This window comes from Neolamprologus brichardi, chromosome 7 (genome assembly GCF_056152115.1).
Source record: "Neolamprologus brichardi isolate AB-2024 chromosome 7, ASM5615211v1, whole genome shotgun sequence".
Classification (NCBI taxonomy): Eukaryota; Metazoa; Chordata; class Actinopteri; order Cichliformes; family Cichlidae; genus Neolamprologus; species Neolamprologus brichardi.
In genome coordinates, this window is record NC_142110.1 from 19,600,216 (window position 1) to 19,618,929 (window position 18,714).

Sequence of the window (18,714 nt, forward strand, 5' to 3'; positions counted from 1 at the left end):
CATATCCTATCATGTTCTAATAATGAATAAAGGTCTGATATAGCCTTGGCAGCATTTCTTAGGATATAAATATTGAATTAGACAATAAGGAATACAATCTGCGTGTGTTATGTTTCACTTTTCTGTCCTTTCTTCCTTTTCTCACATCTTGCGTGTTCAGCACTGATGAGACAGCGACTGAGAACATCTTGAAAGCAGAGCTGACCATGGCCTCGCTGTGTGGCCGTCTCGGCCTGGTGACACCCCGTGATGCCTTTATAACGGCCATCTGCAAGGCCTCTCTGCCCCCACACTACGCCCTAACTGTCCTCAGCAGCAACGCTGCCACCCTCTCCAGCAAAGGTGGGTGACTGAGAATGCATCTAAAGATAAATACAAAACACATTTTTTAGGGAACTCAAGTTTCATATAACCTCTATTTATGTTGTACAAGTATGTCAGGCATGTAGTTATTCACTTGTACACACCAAGAAATGCAAGAGAAAATACATGTTTTATACTGCAAACCATTAAAAGTCCCCGTGTAAAGCCCTGAGGGATGGCCTCTGGTCACATGTGTTTAATGAGCAGGTCTAATCTCCCACATGGGTAAGATGTGCTCAACATGTAAACTGTTGGCACTCTGCCTGTCCCTGTTCTCCTGCTCTTGTTGCATTAATCCATAAGTTTTCACTGTGGCTTCTAATTAACACACCGAGGAAAATGTGCCTGGGGAACGTAGGCGTCCACACACAGCTGCTCTCAAGCCGGCCGCTCAGACTCTCACTATTTGCATATCAGCTTGTAGAGATAAAGCCGGCAAATTGGGTCTTGACTCACCGATGGGATGTTTGTCTTGGAGTTAATTAAGAGAGCTTTTCTTGCATGTTGTAAGCTTGCTACAAAATCCCCTCAAAAACCTTGACTCCTGTACGTGTGCGCGTGTGTATCAATATGTTTGCGTGGGTGCGTGTGTGTGTTTTCTCCACAGCTTATTCAATCCAGGGCCAGAATGTGCAGATTATCAGCCCCTCAAGTGAATCTCATCAGCAGGTGGTGGCTGTGGGGCAGCCACTAACTGCCCAGCCCCAGGGCACTGTTGTGGTAAGGACGCACACATTTGGAAGACTTGGTGGTTACATACTCGATAAGTGTAACTGATTTTCACATTTTAATTTGTGTAGCAGTTTTCCCAAAACAAAGCTCACAAGTGTTTTTTAGCAAAACAAGTTAGATTAACAATAATCTTCCATAATAGAGACAATGGCAGCGGAGCTCTTGCTGTTGGGCAGGTTAAATCCAGATAAGGCAGGAAAACTACTTTTCCACAATAAATAAATAAACAAATAGCAGCAGTTTGGTGAGTCCAAATGGGCTCCAAAACAATCAAGTTAAAAAAATAAAGTCTACATCTAACACTGAACTATGAGTTAAGTAAAAGTAAATGGTTTTAATTTGTTGGTACTTGAAGGTTTCAGTAAATAAATATGTTCAGAATCTCTGTAAAAAAAACAAAACAAAAGAAACCAGCTAAAAACAGGTAATACTGCTTAACTATATTTCTCGCCAGTATCAATGTGCATAGTAGAGTATATTCCAACAATATTGACTATGTGAAATAAGATGCTTTTCTTTGTCAGGGCCTCGTTCAGGTCGGCAGTTCTTAATAGATGCGGGACATGGATGCTTGTGCGCTGAAATGTTTCTTGAGGGCAAAAAGATTTGAAAGTACCTGCACAGTGACCTCGATCCTGACCTGGAATAATCATGCAGAGTTTAACGTTTTCCCTATAGTAATGTTAGCATATTGTTTTCATTTCCTTTGCTTTTACACTACGTTTCCACCACCTTCTTTTTGTTAACACACTTTTCATTGCATGTGGTGAGACGGAATACTGTCATAATAAGTCATAATAACTTGTTCTATAGAGGCGACTCACTTGGTAATATACAGTGTGCTTTAGAATTGACTGTAACGTTACTCTCTCCCACTTTTAGCTGACTGCCAAAAACATCCAGTGTATGCGAACCCTGCTCAACCTGGCTCACTGCCACGGAGCCGTGCTGGGCACCTCCTGGCAGCTGGTACTGGCTACCCTCCAGGTACTACAACCACCTACAGCCACACACTTACTTACTTGCAACCACGCACATATGTACACACTCTCATGTAATTAGACATCACATACAAATCCATTTCATGTATAAATGCACAAAACTGTTCTTGCACTGTCTGCATTGTGCTTTATGCACCTCTCAGAGAGAAAGTGGAATCATTCTTAGCACATTCACATAAAAATACATGTCTTTCAGCATGTTGGTGTACTTTTTCAAGACCTGATATGAACTTTTCTTCAACTCTCCTTCACCTTCTGTTTTTCTTCCAGCACTTAGTGTGGATCCTCGGGCTTAAGCCAGGCGTGGGTGGTGCCTTGAAGCCTGGTCGAGCAGTGGAGGGCCCCAGTACGGTCAGTGTTTTTTATAACCTTTGTATTGAACTTGTATTGCACATTATGTTTCCCAGCTCATTGTTGAAGGTGATGGGCTTACATGCTAATCGTGTGTCTCCAACCTAAACAGGTGCTGACCACAGCAGTGATGACAGACCTGCCTGTTATCTCCAACATCCTGTCCAGACTGTTCGAGAGCTCTCAGTAAGGATCAGTGTGCCTGAGCATATGTAGATACTTTACTTACTTACCTGATGATCTTAAAATGGATATATACAATAAACATTTGTTAATAAATATGACTGGGAAGGAGCACAGTATTTTCTTAGAGAGAAAGGCTAATGTTGCCTGTTGTAAAATCAGAATTTTAAGTTATTAATGCTAAGCAGAATAGGCACATGTTATCTGAAATAAGTATTTTTCTGTCATCTAGGTACCTGGATGATGTGTCCCTGCATCACCTGATCAATGCTCTCTGTTCCCTCTCACTGGAAGCGATGGAAATGGCTTATGGAAACAACAAGGTAAACGGTTTCTCTAGTTGACTGATGTTTAGGAAGAGATTTGAGTTTGATTCAAATCTTATAAGGAACTTGTGCTTCTGTGAAACGTATCCAGTGTTTTATTTTGGGTTTTTTACACCTTCTGTTTTGTGTTATGTTTTTTTCAGGAGCCGTCTCTGTTTGCAGTCGCCAAGCTGCTTGAAACCGGTTTGGTCAACATGGATCGCATAGAGATCCTGTGGAGACCACTGACAGGCCACTTATTGGAGGTAATGACTACTTAGAACAGAAGCCTACACGTACATTTCATATTAAATGAGGTACAGTCTATTTTTCCTGTACTTCTTTGATCAAATATTGCATCATTTTAGCTTAATAAATAAATGTACCTGTTAAATCGGTACTCAAGGTAAAGTCTTTGTCTTTGGAAATGTAGATTAATTATGTAGACATGAGTTCATGTAGTAGCTAAGACCAAAAAATGTCTTTTTTTTGTTAAATAAACTATACAGGATTTAATCGCAGTGAATGGTGGTATTAGGTTTGTTTTTCCAGTACATATTTGTCTTAATACCACCAAATTTCCACTATACTGCTTACTGTTCCTTAGTCTTATATACCCTGAGTAAAACCTGTATGTTGTGGTAAATAATGCAGAACATAAGTAATATCAACCAGCAAGCTGACCTATCATTTCACAAGCAGTAATGCAATATATGGACTGATATGAGCGATAAACTGCGTTTTTTTTTTGTTTTTTTTTAGTATTTTTTTTTAGTCATTTCTTCAGCTGTCATCAAAAAATCCCTGCTATGTATCTGTAAACATCTGTGTTTTGAGGTTTTCGTCACATTTTCTCTATCTCCTTTTTCTTTTGCACACCCGTTTGTTTTGCAGAAGGTAAGCTCAGATCCTCTCCTCAGTAAACACTGACTTTCCCATCTCTCCTTCCCTCTCTGCCTCTTGGTTCCAATCTGGTTGTTGGTTTTTTTGCTCCCTCTCAATCAGACATAAACATGCTGGAGCTGAGAGGTCGCTATGCCACAGTGTGTTCACAACGTGTTTGTGCTGTTATCAGTGTTTGATCCTACATTATTTTGCAAAGCTTTTTCAGTGTAAATTCATGATTTGTCTCCAAGTAGAATCCAAAGTTGCAAACTGGCAAAAACGTGCTTGGATAAAATGCTGAATATCTTTCTTTGCGACTTTGTCTACTATTCATACAGATAACGATAATAATGAAAAATGTGCGGCGTTAAGTAGATACTTAAAGCCACACAGTATACAAAAGGGTGCACATGGATCATCTGGGTTTTGAAGCAGTAAATCTCGAGAATCGAAAAGTCTGATGCCATAAAAGTAGAAGATTTGTTTGACAAAGATAAACAAAGATGACTGATTTGGAACACAGAAAACACAGAAATGTTTTCTCTCAGATTCTTCAGGTTTTGTACCACATAGTGTACTTTTCTTTGCTCAGCCTGGTCTCTCCATGTGTATCTATGCTTTCATGATTACACTGTCTAGCACAGCATAATCTGTTGCCACAGGGGGATCCCAGTCTCTATCACACAGTCTGTGGTTTATTTCACCGACTTGTTTCACACCCACCCACTGTGAAAACTGCTGGGAAACGCTGTTCTGAACCGCCTGTGCATCAGATCTGTCATTGTGCCTGTTTGTGTCTGCATTTGTCCGTAAATGTTGTGTCCTGCAGGTCTGCCAGCATCCAAACTCCAGAATGAGAGAATGGGGAGCCGAGGCACTGACAGCACTTATTAAAGCTGGACTTGCCTACAAACACGATCCTCCACTGGCCCAAAATCAGGTAGGCGACGACACGATGGGTTATTTAGAAGAAGAAAAAACAAAGACAAAAGCAAACATGCACTTATCAGACATAAGATTACAACCATTGATAGGACGTGAATAATGCTGATTATCTTTTCAGCGTGGCACCTGTTAGTGGGTGGGATGTATAAAGGAGCAAATGAACTTTTTGTCCTCAAAGTTGACGCATTAGAAGAAGGAAAAATGGGCAAGCGTGAGAATGTGAGTGAGTTTCAAAAGGGTCAACCTCTGGTGGCCAGATGACTGGGTCAGACCATCTGCAAAAATGGAGCTCCTGTGGGCTGTTCCTAGTCTGTTGTGGTCAGTATCTATCAAAAGTGTTCCAATGAAGGAATAGTGGTGAACCAGCACCAGGGTCTCAGGCGGCCAAGACTCACTGAGTGAAGGCTGGCCCGTTAGGTCAGAGCTGACAGACGAGCCTCTGTAGCTCAAATTGGTCAAAAAAAGTTAATGCTGGTTCTGGTAGAAAGGTGCCAGAATACACAGAGCATCACAGTTTGTTGTTTCTGGGGTTGCATAGCTGCAGACCCGTCTGGGCGCCCATCCTGACCCCATCCACCACTGAAAGCACCAACAATGGACACATGAGCATCGGAACTGGCCCATGGAGCAGTGGAAGAAGGTGGCCCGGTCTGATGAATCCTGTTTTCTTTTACATCACGTGGATGGCTGAGCCTGTGAGCGTCACCTGCCTGGGGAGCTCCTGGCACCATGGAAGAAGGCAAGCCTGCGGAGGCAGTGCGATGCTTTGGGCAATGTTCTGTTGGGAAACCTTGGGTCCTGCCATCCATGTGGATGTTACTTTGACATATAACACCTACCAAAGAATCTTGCAGACCACACACATCCTTTCATAGGAAACAGTATTCCCTGATAGATGTGGCCTCTTTCAGGAGGATAATGTGCCCTGCCACAAAGCAAAAAAGGTTCAGGAATGGTTTGAAAAGAACAGGTTTTAGGTGTTTACTTGACCTCCAAGTTCTGTCGATCTCAGTCAAATCGAGCATTTGTTGGATGTCCTAGAGTAGACCAGCGGTCCTCAACCCCCGGGCCTCGGACCGGTACCGGTCCGTGAGTCGTTTGGTACCGGGCCGCGAGAGTTGAGGCTCAGGTGTGAAATGTATAGTTTTCAGGGTTTTTATCGGTTTTCAGCGTTATTTTGTTATCGTTTTTATCGTTTACTCGGTTTTCCTTGGTCTTTTCACGTGTGTTATGAATAAATTTTCTTTTTTTCGGTACCGGTACTAGTTTTATTTTGTTGTATTTATCCGCGACACCTTAAAGGCCGGCCCATGAAAATATTGTCGGGCATAAACCGGTCCGTGGCGCAAAAAAGGTTGGGGACCGCTGTCCTAGACAAACAAGTCCAATCAGGACTTAAAGGATATGTTGCTGACATCTTGGTGCCAGATACCAAAGCACACCTTTGGGACCAACACAATATTTGGGCAGATGGTCATAATGTTATGCCTGATCGGCATACTGCACAATGTGTATGAATAACACAATACTTGCCTGTATATGATGCTGATGTTCATCCTGTAAGCCACGACAGAAAGATAGAAAGGTCACTTTATCTTGTCATTAATAAACACAATCTGTGACCTTAACCTTGGTGAGACTGATAACAAGCCTTATCTAAAACAGGGTGTGTGGAGGTTATATGAATAATAAAAATGACAGCCAATGAAACAATATTTTTAAAGCATTTCCTTGCATGTGGACAAGCTTTTACTACTTCATGTTGTTGTTGCCAAACAAATTACTAAGCATAATGACTCATCATCAAACCACTGCGTTTGAAAATTCAGTAAGCCTTAATCCTTTCATTTTCAAACATGCAGAGTTAAAAAGTTTAATGCCAATTAGGAAAAAATGTCCAAACACATTTTTCTTTAAACAGTTTGTACTTCACCTGTTTACCCTTCCAATATGAATGTTATACGTAGCTTTAATAAAGGCGCCACATTCTACTCTTTTAAAATTTAAAATACAAATTTATGAATAGGAAACTTTACAGGTAAGTTGATCACTGTCTCCCTTTTCTTGATCCCTAAGCGGCTGCAGCTTCTATTGCTGAACCCCCTGAAGGAGTTGTCCAACGTGCTGCACGCAGACATCCGGCAGAAACAGCTCGAGTGTGTCCTGCAGATCCTGCAGAGTCAGGGCGACAGCCTGGGGCCTGGTTGGCCCCTCGTATTGGGTGTTATAGGAGCCATTCGCAATGATCAAGGGTAAGAGCGTAATAGAGGGGGAGTTTTTTGTCTCCACCAAAGAGGTGGGTGGGTGTCTGTCTGTATGTATATTAAAAAAAAAATCTATGCAAAGAAATAATACTATTACTATTATGCAATGCTATTCCCGGAAAAGTAAATGATGCCCAGAGACTGAGCTGCCTGTGTGAAAAGAAATCATTAAAAAAGAATTTTAAAGTGATTTTATGTCCACAGTTACACTGCACATAGTTAATGAAACTGATGCGTGCCACATGTCTTGTTCCTTCATTAGTGAGTCATTGATCCGAACCGCCTTCCAGTGCCTGCAGTTGGTGGTGACAGACTTCCTTCCCACCATGCCTTGCACGTGCCTCCAGATTGTAGTGGATGTAGCTGGCAGCTTTGGCCTTCAGAACCAGGAGCTCAACATCAGCCTCACGTCCATCGGCTTACTGGTACGATTACAGATGTGTACAGCTGTGGTAGTTATTATAAAGGATTATCAGTCAGACTTTTTTTTTCATGCTTTGCTGTCAGATGGTACCTGTAATTAAACAATCAAGTAAGTTTTTTGAGAGTCAACTAGCAGAGTAATGTGATGTAACTGGTGAATTAGCAAGTGCGATTGTAACTGTGAAGGAGAAGCAGGACGACTCTTGCTTGCGAAGGAGTGACAGGTGGCCCACGGCTTTACTTTTCAAACACTAGTTTTCAAATAGAAACCCGGTGTTTTTAATATGATCAAACAATTGCAGTTCCCCACCTTTTTAGTTTTTATTTTTTTTTATTTTTTTTTCGTATTATTTTCTTCTAACTCAACAGTCTTCTAATAACATTAGATAGACACTTTATGCAGGATTCAGGACATACAAAACCTGTTATTGATCTGTGGTTTGCCAGATTATTTCTCTTGGAGTGTGCCAGTTCCTGTGAGATTACTTTATGGTAATGGATAGCAAAACTATCAGAAGCATCTCACTGCTTTCTCTGTCTAATTTATACCCCCACTTTTTTTTTTTCTTCTTACCCACAGTGGAACATTTCAGACTACTTCTTCCAAAGGGGAGAAGCCATCACACAGGAGCTAGAGAGGGAGGAGGAAGCGCTGCAGAAACAGGCCCAGGAGAAAGGAGAGACCCTCAACAGGCCGTTCCACCCCGCCCCTCCCTTTGACTGCCTGTGGCTGTGTCTGTATGCCAAGCTTGGGGAGCTGTGCGTGGACCCGCGGCCTGCTGTGCGTAAGAGCGCCGGCCAGACGTTGTTCTCCACTATTGCTGCCCACGGAACCCTGCTCCAGCAGCCAACGTGGCACATTGTGGTGTGGAAGGTACAAACCCAGAAACGTCTCCATATAAGATGGAAAAAGAAAAACACGAAAAAATGTAAAATTTGACGGTACGTGATTGTTTTGTCACTCGTCACCTCCAGGTTCTGTTCCAGCTGCTCGACTGTGTAAGAACATCCTCCACCACAGCAGACAAGGAGAAGATCGAGTCAGGCGGTGGGAACATTCTTATCCATCACTCGCGCGACACAGCCGAGAAACAGTGGGCGGAGACGTGGGTGCTGACGCTAGCGGGCGTGGCACGCATTTTCAACACAAGGCGGTATCTCCTTCAGCAGCTAGGTGAGCCCACACGTGATGCTCTGTGACATTCAGCAGATTGCAGTTGGTGCATTTCTGCTTCAACACCTGTCAATATGTTCTGAGCCATTAATGCTCAGGACGTCTTTGAAAATGGTGTCAAATATCAGAGCGCTAATGTTTCCACGCTGCCATCTTCTGCTGTGTATCTGCAGGTGATTTCTTTGAGGCCTGGGAGGTGCTTTTGAACCATATTCAGTCAGCTGCCCTCAGCAAAAACAATGAGGTCTCCCTGGCTGCCCTGAAGAGCTTTCAGGAAATCCTTCAGATCGTTACACCTGTTAAAGACTCGGACAAAGCGGGCGACGCACTTGCTGCAATGGGCGTTCCTCCAGTGCTCATTGACCCGCTGTCAGCATCTGGTCCTGGAAGACCCCTGGTGCGTTCAGATTCACTACTGGAACGGTTGACACGGTACAACGGAGCTGAGCTGCAGGCGCCCCCGCCAGGGGAGGAGTCAGCCTTGGAGGACTCGGCACTGTGGTGGTCTGCATGGAACACATGGTATCGAATGGGAACGGACAGCACGAGACCACCTACTGGCCCAACAGAGAAGCTCTCTTTTATCCCCAGTCAGCCCTTCCTCACAGCATTAATCCAGATTTTTCCAGCACTCTACCAGCACATCAAAGCCAACTTCAGTATGGAGGATCTAAAAAAGCTAGGGGTCATCCTTCATGGGGCTGTTTCCGTGCCTATCAGCAGCGATGCCTCACCCTTCATCCTCCCCTCATACACTGAGGCAGTGCTCACCAACCTGCAGGAAGCCGTGCTCATCGCTCTGGATGTTTTGCAGAAGGTGGGAGAAGGATTATTGCCACCGGTGAAGCTTTTAGCAGTTTGATGTGAGGTGGTTTGTGCTACAGTGTAGCATCAAGATAAGAGGGGGGTCATGTGTGCAATGTAATCATCATCTGTTCAAATCCAGCAGGAGGTCCCATGTTGCATCTCGTTCTTTCCTTATTAATTACTCTAGCTTTTTCAGCATGCTTACCAAACATAGGCCCTTTCAGTTTAAAGTTAATTCCTCCCAGTTCGTTTCTATTCAGCCCAGGAAAGAAAAGAAAGTGTCAGTCTGCTAAATTGTGCAATATGCAGTCCTGTGGTGGAAGTCAGCAGTGTTTGTTCCTCCCTTCCCTCCCTGCTGCAGGCCATCTGTGTGGGCACGGAGAACCTGCAGGTCATGTACCCGGCCATCTTCGAGCAGCTGCTCCTTTTTGTGGAGTTCTCCTGCAAGCCGCCTCAGTATGGCAGGATGGAAACCAAACACGTGGCCAATGCCAAATACAACCAGGTAGGAAATGAAAAACGGACACCTAAATATTTGGTTTTCATTGCAGTTTATTTGCTTTTACAGTTTGTTTCATTAGACTGTTGGATGACGCACATTGTTATTCACCCACCTCTCTTCAGCCATTCTCAATAAGATCATATCTGTTCTTTGATGCTCGTGAAGTCCCCCTTCCACTCCCTCTGCCGTCTTGTCCTTATGAAGCTTCTGTCACGGCTCTTCGTGAGATTGACAGATTGTTCTCGACCCCCATTAGAAGCCCCAAACCATTCCTTCCTCAAATTCCTTCCCTCATGATTCATCTTGCTGGGAGGTTGCCAGAGAAATGCTTCAGTCCAGCACAGTTCATAGTCATTTAAAAAAGGAAAAAGTAAGTGTTTCCAAGGCACCCAGTAATGTTGAGCAAGACTATTGAAGTCACAAAAACAGAGTATTTTTAAATGAGTCTGACGTCAGAGTCGTCTTAATCCTTGCTGTTCTGGAAACCTGGAAGTTCTGGAAACGCGTAGCTCAAGCAGATGTTATTCCTGCACAGAAATCCTGAAAGGTGTCTCGATCAAATACTGAACGACCGATGGAGTCGGTCTAAATCCTGACCCTGCCTGTTTTAAATTTTGACCGTGTGTCCGTCCTGCATTGGAGTAAACTGGACATTTGTGTTGATCTGAGTCTGTTTAAATTGTTTAAGTTAGATGGTCAAACAAAATTCTCCCCCAGCCAAACACCATTATGGGTGGTCTTTTTATTGCCTTCATGGCTTTTATTCAGTCCTGATGTCAGATTGCGTCAAATGTCCTCAGTGCTGCTGGGAGGTTGTTTTGTTTTGTTTTCCCCTCTTTTCCCTCGGCCCAGATTTTGGGATGTCGTTTAGCTGAGAGACGCACTTTAGATTTGATACAACTATAAAACATCGGTTTAATTTCAATCTTGTCTCATTCTGTTTCTTCGAACTACTCACTGGATAACCATTTTAGATCCAGCTGTTTGCGCCGGTGAGTGTCATCATCTCTCTCACCCCCACTCCCCCTCTCTGTAATTGTACTAAGCTGTGCTGAATGGTGATGACCTACCCTCTGCGGTAGATGAGATATCACTCCGCATGGTAGGCTCTCGCGTCTCATCTGCGTCTCTCACTCACTCCATGCTCCCCTCTTTCTCTGCCTGTCACTAACTGGTGGTTTTGCCTCTGTGTGCACAGCCCCACCTCCCTCTGTGGAGTTCATTTTCAGTTGATATTGTGACTTTTGATGGTTTTATTTTGTTTTATTTTGTTCATATGCATACTTGTGGCTCTGTTTTCTATTTCCTAAAGACACACTTTGTAGAATAAAATCTTTAGTTTGGCTGTAACGTTTCAGTTGTGGTACTGTAAACCTAACAAAGCTTGAAGCCGACTAATAGCGACTGCAGTTTAAAAATAAAATGGCGTGTTACTTGCGTACTTATGCAAAGTGTGTCTTTTTTTTTTTTTTTTAAAACAAATGCTTTCACTGTCGCCAAAAGGCGAGCATAATGCCCATTCCTGTTTTGTTTGGTTTTGTTTTGTTAAATCTTCTTTACCCCTACAGGCAGAATGGGTTGCCTTAAACTATGTGCCCTTTGCTGAGCGCTCGTTGGAGGTGGTGGTGGACCTGTACCATAAAACAGCCTGCCACAAAGCTGTCATCAATGAAAAAGTTCTGCAGAATATCATTAAGGTATTTATCCCTGGGTGGTGTACTCGCTGTTGGTGATGGTGAGAAAGAGTAAATGTTTGATGTGTTTTATCACTGTTCCTGTTTAGTGCAGCGAACTTTACTGTTGAGCTGCTTTCTGCTGACCACCTTATGTTTGCATATTCATCGAGTGTGGAATATCACGAGAATGCTTCTTTCATTTTAACCTCCTAAGACCCGAACTCTTTCATGCCATGCATTTTAAATTTCTCTTTGCTATTTGGGCTGATTGGGACCCGATGAATGTAAAAACAAAGAATTACCAGATTTTTTTTTTTTAACCTGATTTTTGTTTATGAAAAAAATTAGATCCACACATGAGGACATTCACTTTAAATTTCAATAGAACAGTTGCAGTATAATGTATTTGTTTAGCTACGCAAAGCACTGCTGTGTGAATATTCCTTAAGGCTGCTGCAATTTTTTTTTTAAAAGAACAATGAATAAACTGGCTGTTTGCATCTGAAACAACTTTCTTTATTAGACCTACAGACCTGCTCAACCTTTTTAGGATTTTAAACTGGCAAACATTTTAAAAAAAAGTTTGGTGTGCAAATTTGGATAATTCCGTTTACAAAAATGGGTTCAGGAACATAACTTTAGTAGTATGCAATACGCCTCTTCAGTTTTGAAATCGTTTAATTCTGAGAGACCTCCAGCCTCTGGGCAGATTTTACTTGATTGCCCTTTGACCTTACTGTATTGATCGTAATATTGGGTTCATACTGTACATCAGCAGGCAGATGCAAAGTGTTCCCAGTATTTTCAAAACTTTTTTTCAAATTCAGTCCATCAAACACTAAAGGATACTGTCAGTGTAAGCTATCAAAAAGGCTCAACGTATCTCAAATCTGCCACTCTTCCTTTTCCCCCCTACTTCTGACACCTGTGTTTAACTGCTCTTTTCTTCTCAGTGAATTTTTAGAAACCCAAAACTGAAATGAGTCTGTTTGTCAGAGAGATGCTCAAGAAGCAAAGTACTGGTATTTGTGAAATGTCATTGTAGGGAGCGCCAAGCTGCTCTTGGAAAAAAGATGACTTTGTTAAAATGTTGGTGGCTGACTTTCTCACGAGGTTGATGAGGCGTCTTTACATTCTCCACTTATATTAACTCTGTCTTTTGTCTAAAAGGAAGAGGGGTGAAAGTTTTTCGTGCACCGCTGTCGAGATTAATTTTAAGTGTTCCTTTGTGTTTCAATCTCATGAGCTTTTTTTTTTGTTTGTTTGTTTTGCCTTCAAGACTTTAAGAATGCCCTTGAGTCTGAAGTACGCCTGTCCGTCAGAGAGCACCTGGAAGCTTGCTGTGTCGTCTCTGCTCAAGGTGCTGTCCATTGGACTACCAGTGGCACGGCAGCATGCCTCATCCGGGAAGTTTGACACTATGTGGCCAGAGTTGGCCAATGCCTTTGAAGACTTTCTTTTCACCAAAAGGTAGAGATTCCCCCCACCCCCATGGTTATTGTGCAACTTTCAGAGGTTCTAAGCAGAAAACTGTTGTTCTGTTACAGTACTCCTCCAGATAACCTGTCTATCCAGGAATTTCAGAAGAATGAAGCCATCGATGTAGAGGTATGTGCTTGTTTCTAGACTCTGGCCAAATAGTTTGCAAGTTTTTCCCAAGTTTGCATCATTGTTCCCTCTTCATTTTAGGTGGTCCAGCTGATCAGCACAGAAATCTTACCATTTGCCAATTTCATCCCCAAAGACTTTGTTGGCCAGATTATGGCCATGCTGAATAAAGGATCCATTCACTCACAGTCTCCCTCATTCACAGGTAATATGTGTCTCTGGCAGCTAAGTTGCTTTGGCTTTAGCAATTGTGTATTCCTGAAACTAGCGCAACAGCATGCTGGCCAAGTGTTGGAATCATAATTTAGGTCCTTGGTTTGTTGCCGGAGTCTTTCTTGCGGCTTATCAGTAACAACTGTGCATGTGTTGAGACGTACAGCCAAACCCTGTCAGTCCCTCTCACTGTCAATCGAAAATAATTCTTCCAACAGAGGCAGAGATTGATGTGCGGATGAGAGAGGAGTTTTCCAAAGTGTGTTTTGAGACACTGCTGCAGTTTTCCTTCAGCAACAAGGTTTCCACCCCGCAGGAGGGTTACATCTCTCGTATGGCGCTCTCCGTGCTCCTCAAGCGGTCCCAGGATGTTCTCAGACGATACGTAGAGGACGAGAGGTTGAGTGGACGCTGCCCATTACCAAGGTACCCAGCCACCATGGGTATCTATTTGTGTGTGCTTTTTTAGCGCGTGTTGTTTTACACATTTTCCAAGAGGCCATCAATTCTGATGACTGTAATGCTACACTTTAAGCATTGGGAGATTTAGCAAATGCAAAACCAAGACCAGCCCTGGCTTCATTTATCTCTTATGTCCCTTTCTAAACAATGTAAAACCGCCATACTTCTACCACATTTCTCCAAGACTCAGGGGAAGTTAAAGATGCCCATGGGTAAACTGCACCACAAGCAGAGAAAATAAAGGGAGAGAGGGGAGAAGTAAAATATATTCTTATGTCTTCTGTATTAATACAAAGTTGGTTAAATAAAAAAGGCTGAAATAAAACAGTACATGCAGAGCTTAACAAATCTATTAGGGCATCTATCAAAACAGCAAAACACAAATATCTCAGAAATCTGTCTAACACTTATTTAAAATTCCTGAATTCATTTTTTTCAGTTTTGAGCCGGCACACTGGATAACTTTGAAAAGTCAGAAATTAATCAGGCGTAACATTCAGCCACTAAGTAAATAACTGTAATATGACATCTTAATCAAAAATATTGATGTACTTTACCATTTCTTTCTGCTTTTGCTGTAAAACTGAAGTTTGAAGATTCATAGAGAACAACAATAATTATATTTTAACATTAAAAATATTTTTGTTTAAAGAGTTCCTGGTTCTTTCTTACCAGGTTTAGGCAGTGTAGCCATTCTCCTCTCACCCTTTGCATTTTCACCCAGAGAACTGTCACTCATTGGATGTTTTCTCTTTTCAGACTGTTCTCTGTAAACTCTACAAGTGGTTTCATGAGAAAGTCCCAGCAGATCAGCAGCTTCTGTAATACTCAGACCAGCCCATTTAGCACCAACAATCACAGTTCTGCAGCATTATATACATATGAAGAGTATTAACAGAGAAAAAATATATATAAAATGTACAACTATACAAACCAGTGTAAAAAGTAGATATGTAATAAATAGTTTTATGTATATACATAAATGTTATTGGCTCTCCCCCTCGCTGTTTGCCTCTTCCACTTTTCTCCTATTGCCGTGCCTTTGTAGCTAAGCAAGGCCTTTGTTGTTTGTCATTTTAGGCAACAAGTGACAGAGATTATCTTTGTCTTGAAAGCTATCAGCACTTTGATGGACTCCCTGAAAAAAACACAGCCAGAGAATGGTGAGTATCAAACTATAAAAATGGATAAATAAGTCTTGGAAAGATAATAAAGGATGCATTTTCTGCCTATTCTTTGTATCATTGCTCGTGTTTCTGGCAAGGTCAGTTAGAAAAAAAAACAAACAAGCAATTTCCTATAACTGCAGAAGATTGAAGGTAAGACATGGTGAAATGGTGTTTTTGAAGTGCCCTTCCGCATATTTGCATTACATCGCCCTTTGCTTGATAAAATTCCTACAGGCACAGGGAAACACAGTTTTGCTCTGAATAAATTGCTTCTTTGATTGTTTTCTATTCACAACTCATATTCCCTTCCTTCTTCCCTCCTTTTCTGATATTCTCTCATTTACTTCCTGCAGTGGATGGCAACACGTGGGCTCAGGTGATCGCCCTGTACCCCACACTGGTCGAGTGCATTACGTGCTCATCGTCTGAGGTGAGCTCAGCCCTGAAGGAGGCCCTGGGGCCCTTTAAAGACTTTATGCAGCCACCCGTCTCCAAAGTCCAGAACGGAGAGTCCTGACCAGGCTCGCTCGCAACCCGGCATTTTTTTGTTTAGTTTTTTTTGGTCTTCTTTCTAAATGAAGAAATCCCGAAGGTGTCTTCTCAACTTGACTCATGCACTTCACAAGTGCACGGATGTGAACTCTACGGTGACATGAAGCAACCCACGGTGAATAGCGATATCGAGGCTGCCTCAGACTACACCATTGACCCCGACCTTCATGCACATTTTCATATGCTTTTCATGTGAGCTGATAATGGGCCAGCCCCCAACCCCCCCGCTTTCACACTCATATAGACTGGCTGCACTTGCCTGTTAACTACAGAGAATTAAAAAGACAACGGCAGTGTTGCCTCTGGGTTTAGTTTTTGTTCTCCTGAAGAGACTGCATCAGTGTACAGTGTGTGGTTAAAGTGTTGATGATGTTATAAAGAGAAAAATGCAAAAAAACAACAAAAAACTGGGGCTTTACTGATCTTAAAAAGAAATGAACATTTAATCTTTTGCAACATTTTCAACAGTGAGGATTTTATGCAAGAAAACAAATCTTACTGTAACATTCCATGTCATCTTTAGCCAGCCATCGGAGAAGGGATGTATGTGTCTGTGTAAAATAAATGGGACAATTCTACAAACAGCTCTTGAGTGTGCTCGATTAAAGTGCATGTAATGAAAATGCAGCTTCCTAGAAGCCCAGATATACCACTTTGTACACAATTATATTTCTGAGTCATCCTGGTTTGAGACCTTTGGCCTGTAGGTGGATGGTGTTGATGTCTATAGGCCTGCTGTGTTGTCTTGTAGCCCTCTATCAAAGACTGTATATAAAAGGAGACAGCCACTGTAATTTGTAAAGTCAGATTTGGAACTTTTTTGAAATGAGACACGACAGGTGAGATGTCAATCTGACTGAAACCAGTGATGCTGCGCGCTTACGAGGTGGTGACCTGCCAGTTACATCGACACCTCTTTGACCTGCATCGGTGCTCTGTTTTACAGTGTTTTAAATTGGAACATAATTTGCATAAATTGTGTGAAGCTAGCAATGAATATCATAGAATAACAAGATAAAATCTTTACTCATAACTCATAAATCAAGTTGAGAAAATATAAGAGAAGCATTTGGGTTTCTTTTAAATGTAGAGTTGCCTCCTGCTGGCTATTAGAATCCATAAGCCACAGTTTTCAGACCTGTGACTATATGGATCTTTTATATACAGTCTGTGGCGACCTTATACGTATATAAAACTCATCTGATAATAGCCAAATAACAGCCTGGCATGTATGGAACAAGCTTATTTAACTAAATAAATTACTGGTTTCAGGAGAAAAGCTCACATTTGAAAATGAGACCTGAGGTATTTTTCTCTATCGCCTGACATATTAGAGACAAAATTAGGAGAAAAATAATGAGCAGTTTGACTGTCACATTGCAATATGGTCAAAACATTATTTAATTTTTGTATACGTAGGTCATGTTTAACAGAGTGGGAGAGTTTATATTTTTTGTTGAACGCAATGGCAAGCCATTCTGCCTTATATGTCAGACGTCATTAGCGCATTTCAAAGCTTCAAAGCTTCAGCGCCACTTCAGCTCACTCCATGCTAACATCGACCAGGAATTTCCAAAAGGGACTGAACTTCGCAAGCACGAGTTGGCCACTTTGAAAAGTCAAGCAGGAAAGCAGATACAGTTTTTCCAAAAATTTACGAAGTGGTCACAGACCATAACGCTCGCATCCTATCAGCTGGCTTGGAACATTGCACGTGCTGAAAAGCCACACAATGAAGGGGAGTTCGTTAAAAAATGCCTCAGTGACGTTGTTGAAATCTTGTCTCCTGAAAACGACAAATTAAAACGCATGGTATCAGACGTCCAACTGTCCCGCCACACTGTTGAACACAGAATATCGGACATTAACACGGCTATTAAATCACAGTTGCACTCTGACCTTCAAGCATGTGAGTATTTTAGTGTTGCATTGGATGAGAGTTGTGATATACAAGACAAGCCTGAGTTGGCAATATTTGCACGGTCTGTGTCAAACGATTGTGTGATCAAAGAAGAACTCCTGGATATTGTGCCATTAAAAGACAGAACCCGTGGCATAGATGTGAAAGAAACCATGATGGCTGCATTTGAAAAAGCAAATCTGCCCATAACGAAATTAACTGCAATAGCCACAGATGGAGCACCAGCCATGATGGGATCTGTGAACGGGCTTGTGGGGCTGTGCAAAGCTGACCAAACTATTCCTGACTTTTGGAATTTCCACTGCATCATCCACATGGAGCAACTCGTGTCTAAATCATTGAATTTAGATAACGTCATGAAGCCTGTGATGGAAATCGTCAACTATATCCGCACACATGCGCTTAACCACTGGCAATTCAAGAATCCCATCGCTGAGCTGGACCGAGGGCTTCCAGGTGACCTGCCGCTGCACTGCACTGTGAGGTGGCTGTCAAAAGGCCAGGTACTCTCTCGCTTCTTTGAGCTTTTGGATGCCGTGAAACTGTTTATGGAAGAGAAGGACAAGGACTATCCCGAGCTCTCGGACCCATACGGTAAAAAAATATATTTTTAAATATATTTTTAAATATATTTCAAAATATACAAAAAATGGCCAAAAAATATATGTGCTAAAATACATTTTAAAATATATTTATATATTTTGAAATGTATTTTAGCACATATATTTTTTGGCCATTTTTTGTATATTTTGAAATATATTTAAAAATATATTTGGCCAAAATATATTTATATATTTTGAAATGTATTTTAGCACATATATTTTTTGGCCATTTTTTGTATATTTTGAAATATATTTAAAAATATATTTGGCCAAAATATATTTATATATTTTGAAATGTATTTTAGCACATATATTTTTTGGCCATTTTTTGTGTATTTTGAAATATATTTAAAAATATATTCATAATATATTTTGAAATGTGTTTTAACGCATATATTTTTTTGGCCATTTTTCTATATTTTGAAATATATTTAAAAATATATTTCAAAATACAATTTAAACTTATTTAAAATCATCCAAAAATATATAAATTTAACCATTAACCCGGAATATTAATTTTACAATTTTATTCTCATTACATACTTAAACATTCTAAAAGAAACACACACACACACA

At 41.5% G+C, this 18,714-nt stretch overlaps 1 protein-coding gene across 2 annotated transcripts in view; it reads left to right on the forward strand.

Moving 5' to 3' along the window:
- Positions 1–16,895, forward strand: part of mon2 (MON2 homolog, regulator of endosome-to-Golgi trafficking) — a 34,398-nt gene extending 17,503 nt beyond the window's left edge. Inside the window, exons 14-35 of one of the 2 annotated variants that reach the window (XM_006782479.3) lie at positions 161–342; positions 971–1,083; positions 1,978–2,082; positions 2,367–2,447; positions 2,560–2,633; positions 2,863–2,953; positions 3,100–3,201; positions 4,650–4,760; positions 6,842–7,017; positions 7,292–7,454; positions 8,033–8,326; positions 8,428–8,626; positions 8,800–9,443; positions 9,795–9,938; positions 10,910–10,927; positions 11,504–11,632; positions 12,891–13,081; positions 13,159–13,219; positions 13,301–13,424; positions 13,651–13,858; positions 14,975–15,057; positions 15,417–16,895. In XM_006782479.3, the coding sequence (XP_006782542.1) occupies positions 161–342; positions 971–1,083; positions 1,978–2,082; positions 2,367–2,447; positions 2,560–2,633; positions 2,863–2,953; positions 3,100–3,201; positions 4,650–4,760; positions 6,842–7,017; positions 7,292–7,454; positions 8,033–8,326; positions 8,428–8,626; positions 8,800–9,443; positions 9,795–9,938; positions 10,910–10,927; positions 11,504–11,632; positions 12,891–13,081; positions 13,159–13,219; positions 13,301–13,424; positions 13,651–13,858; positions 14,975–15,057; positions 15,417–15,580 (3,457 nt within the window). In that variant the 3' untranslated portion in view covers positions 15,581–16,895. The remainder of the gene's footprint in view (positions 1–160; positions 343–970; positions 1,084–1,977; positions 2,083–2,366; positions 2,448–2,559; positions 2,634–2,862; positions 2,954–3,099; positions 3,202–4,649; positions 4,761–6,841; positions 7,018–7,291; positions 7,455–8,032; positions 8,327–8,427; positions 8,627–8,799; positions 9,444–9,794; positions 9,939–10,909; positions 10,928–11,503; positions 11,633–12,890; positions 13,082–13,158; positions 13,220–13,300; positions 13,425–13,650; positions 13,859–14,974; positions 15,058–15,416) is intronic. The other variant, XM_006782481.3, reaches the window with a different exon arrangement.
- Positions 16,896–18,714: the final 1,819 nt, after the last annotated feature.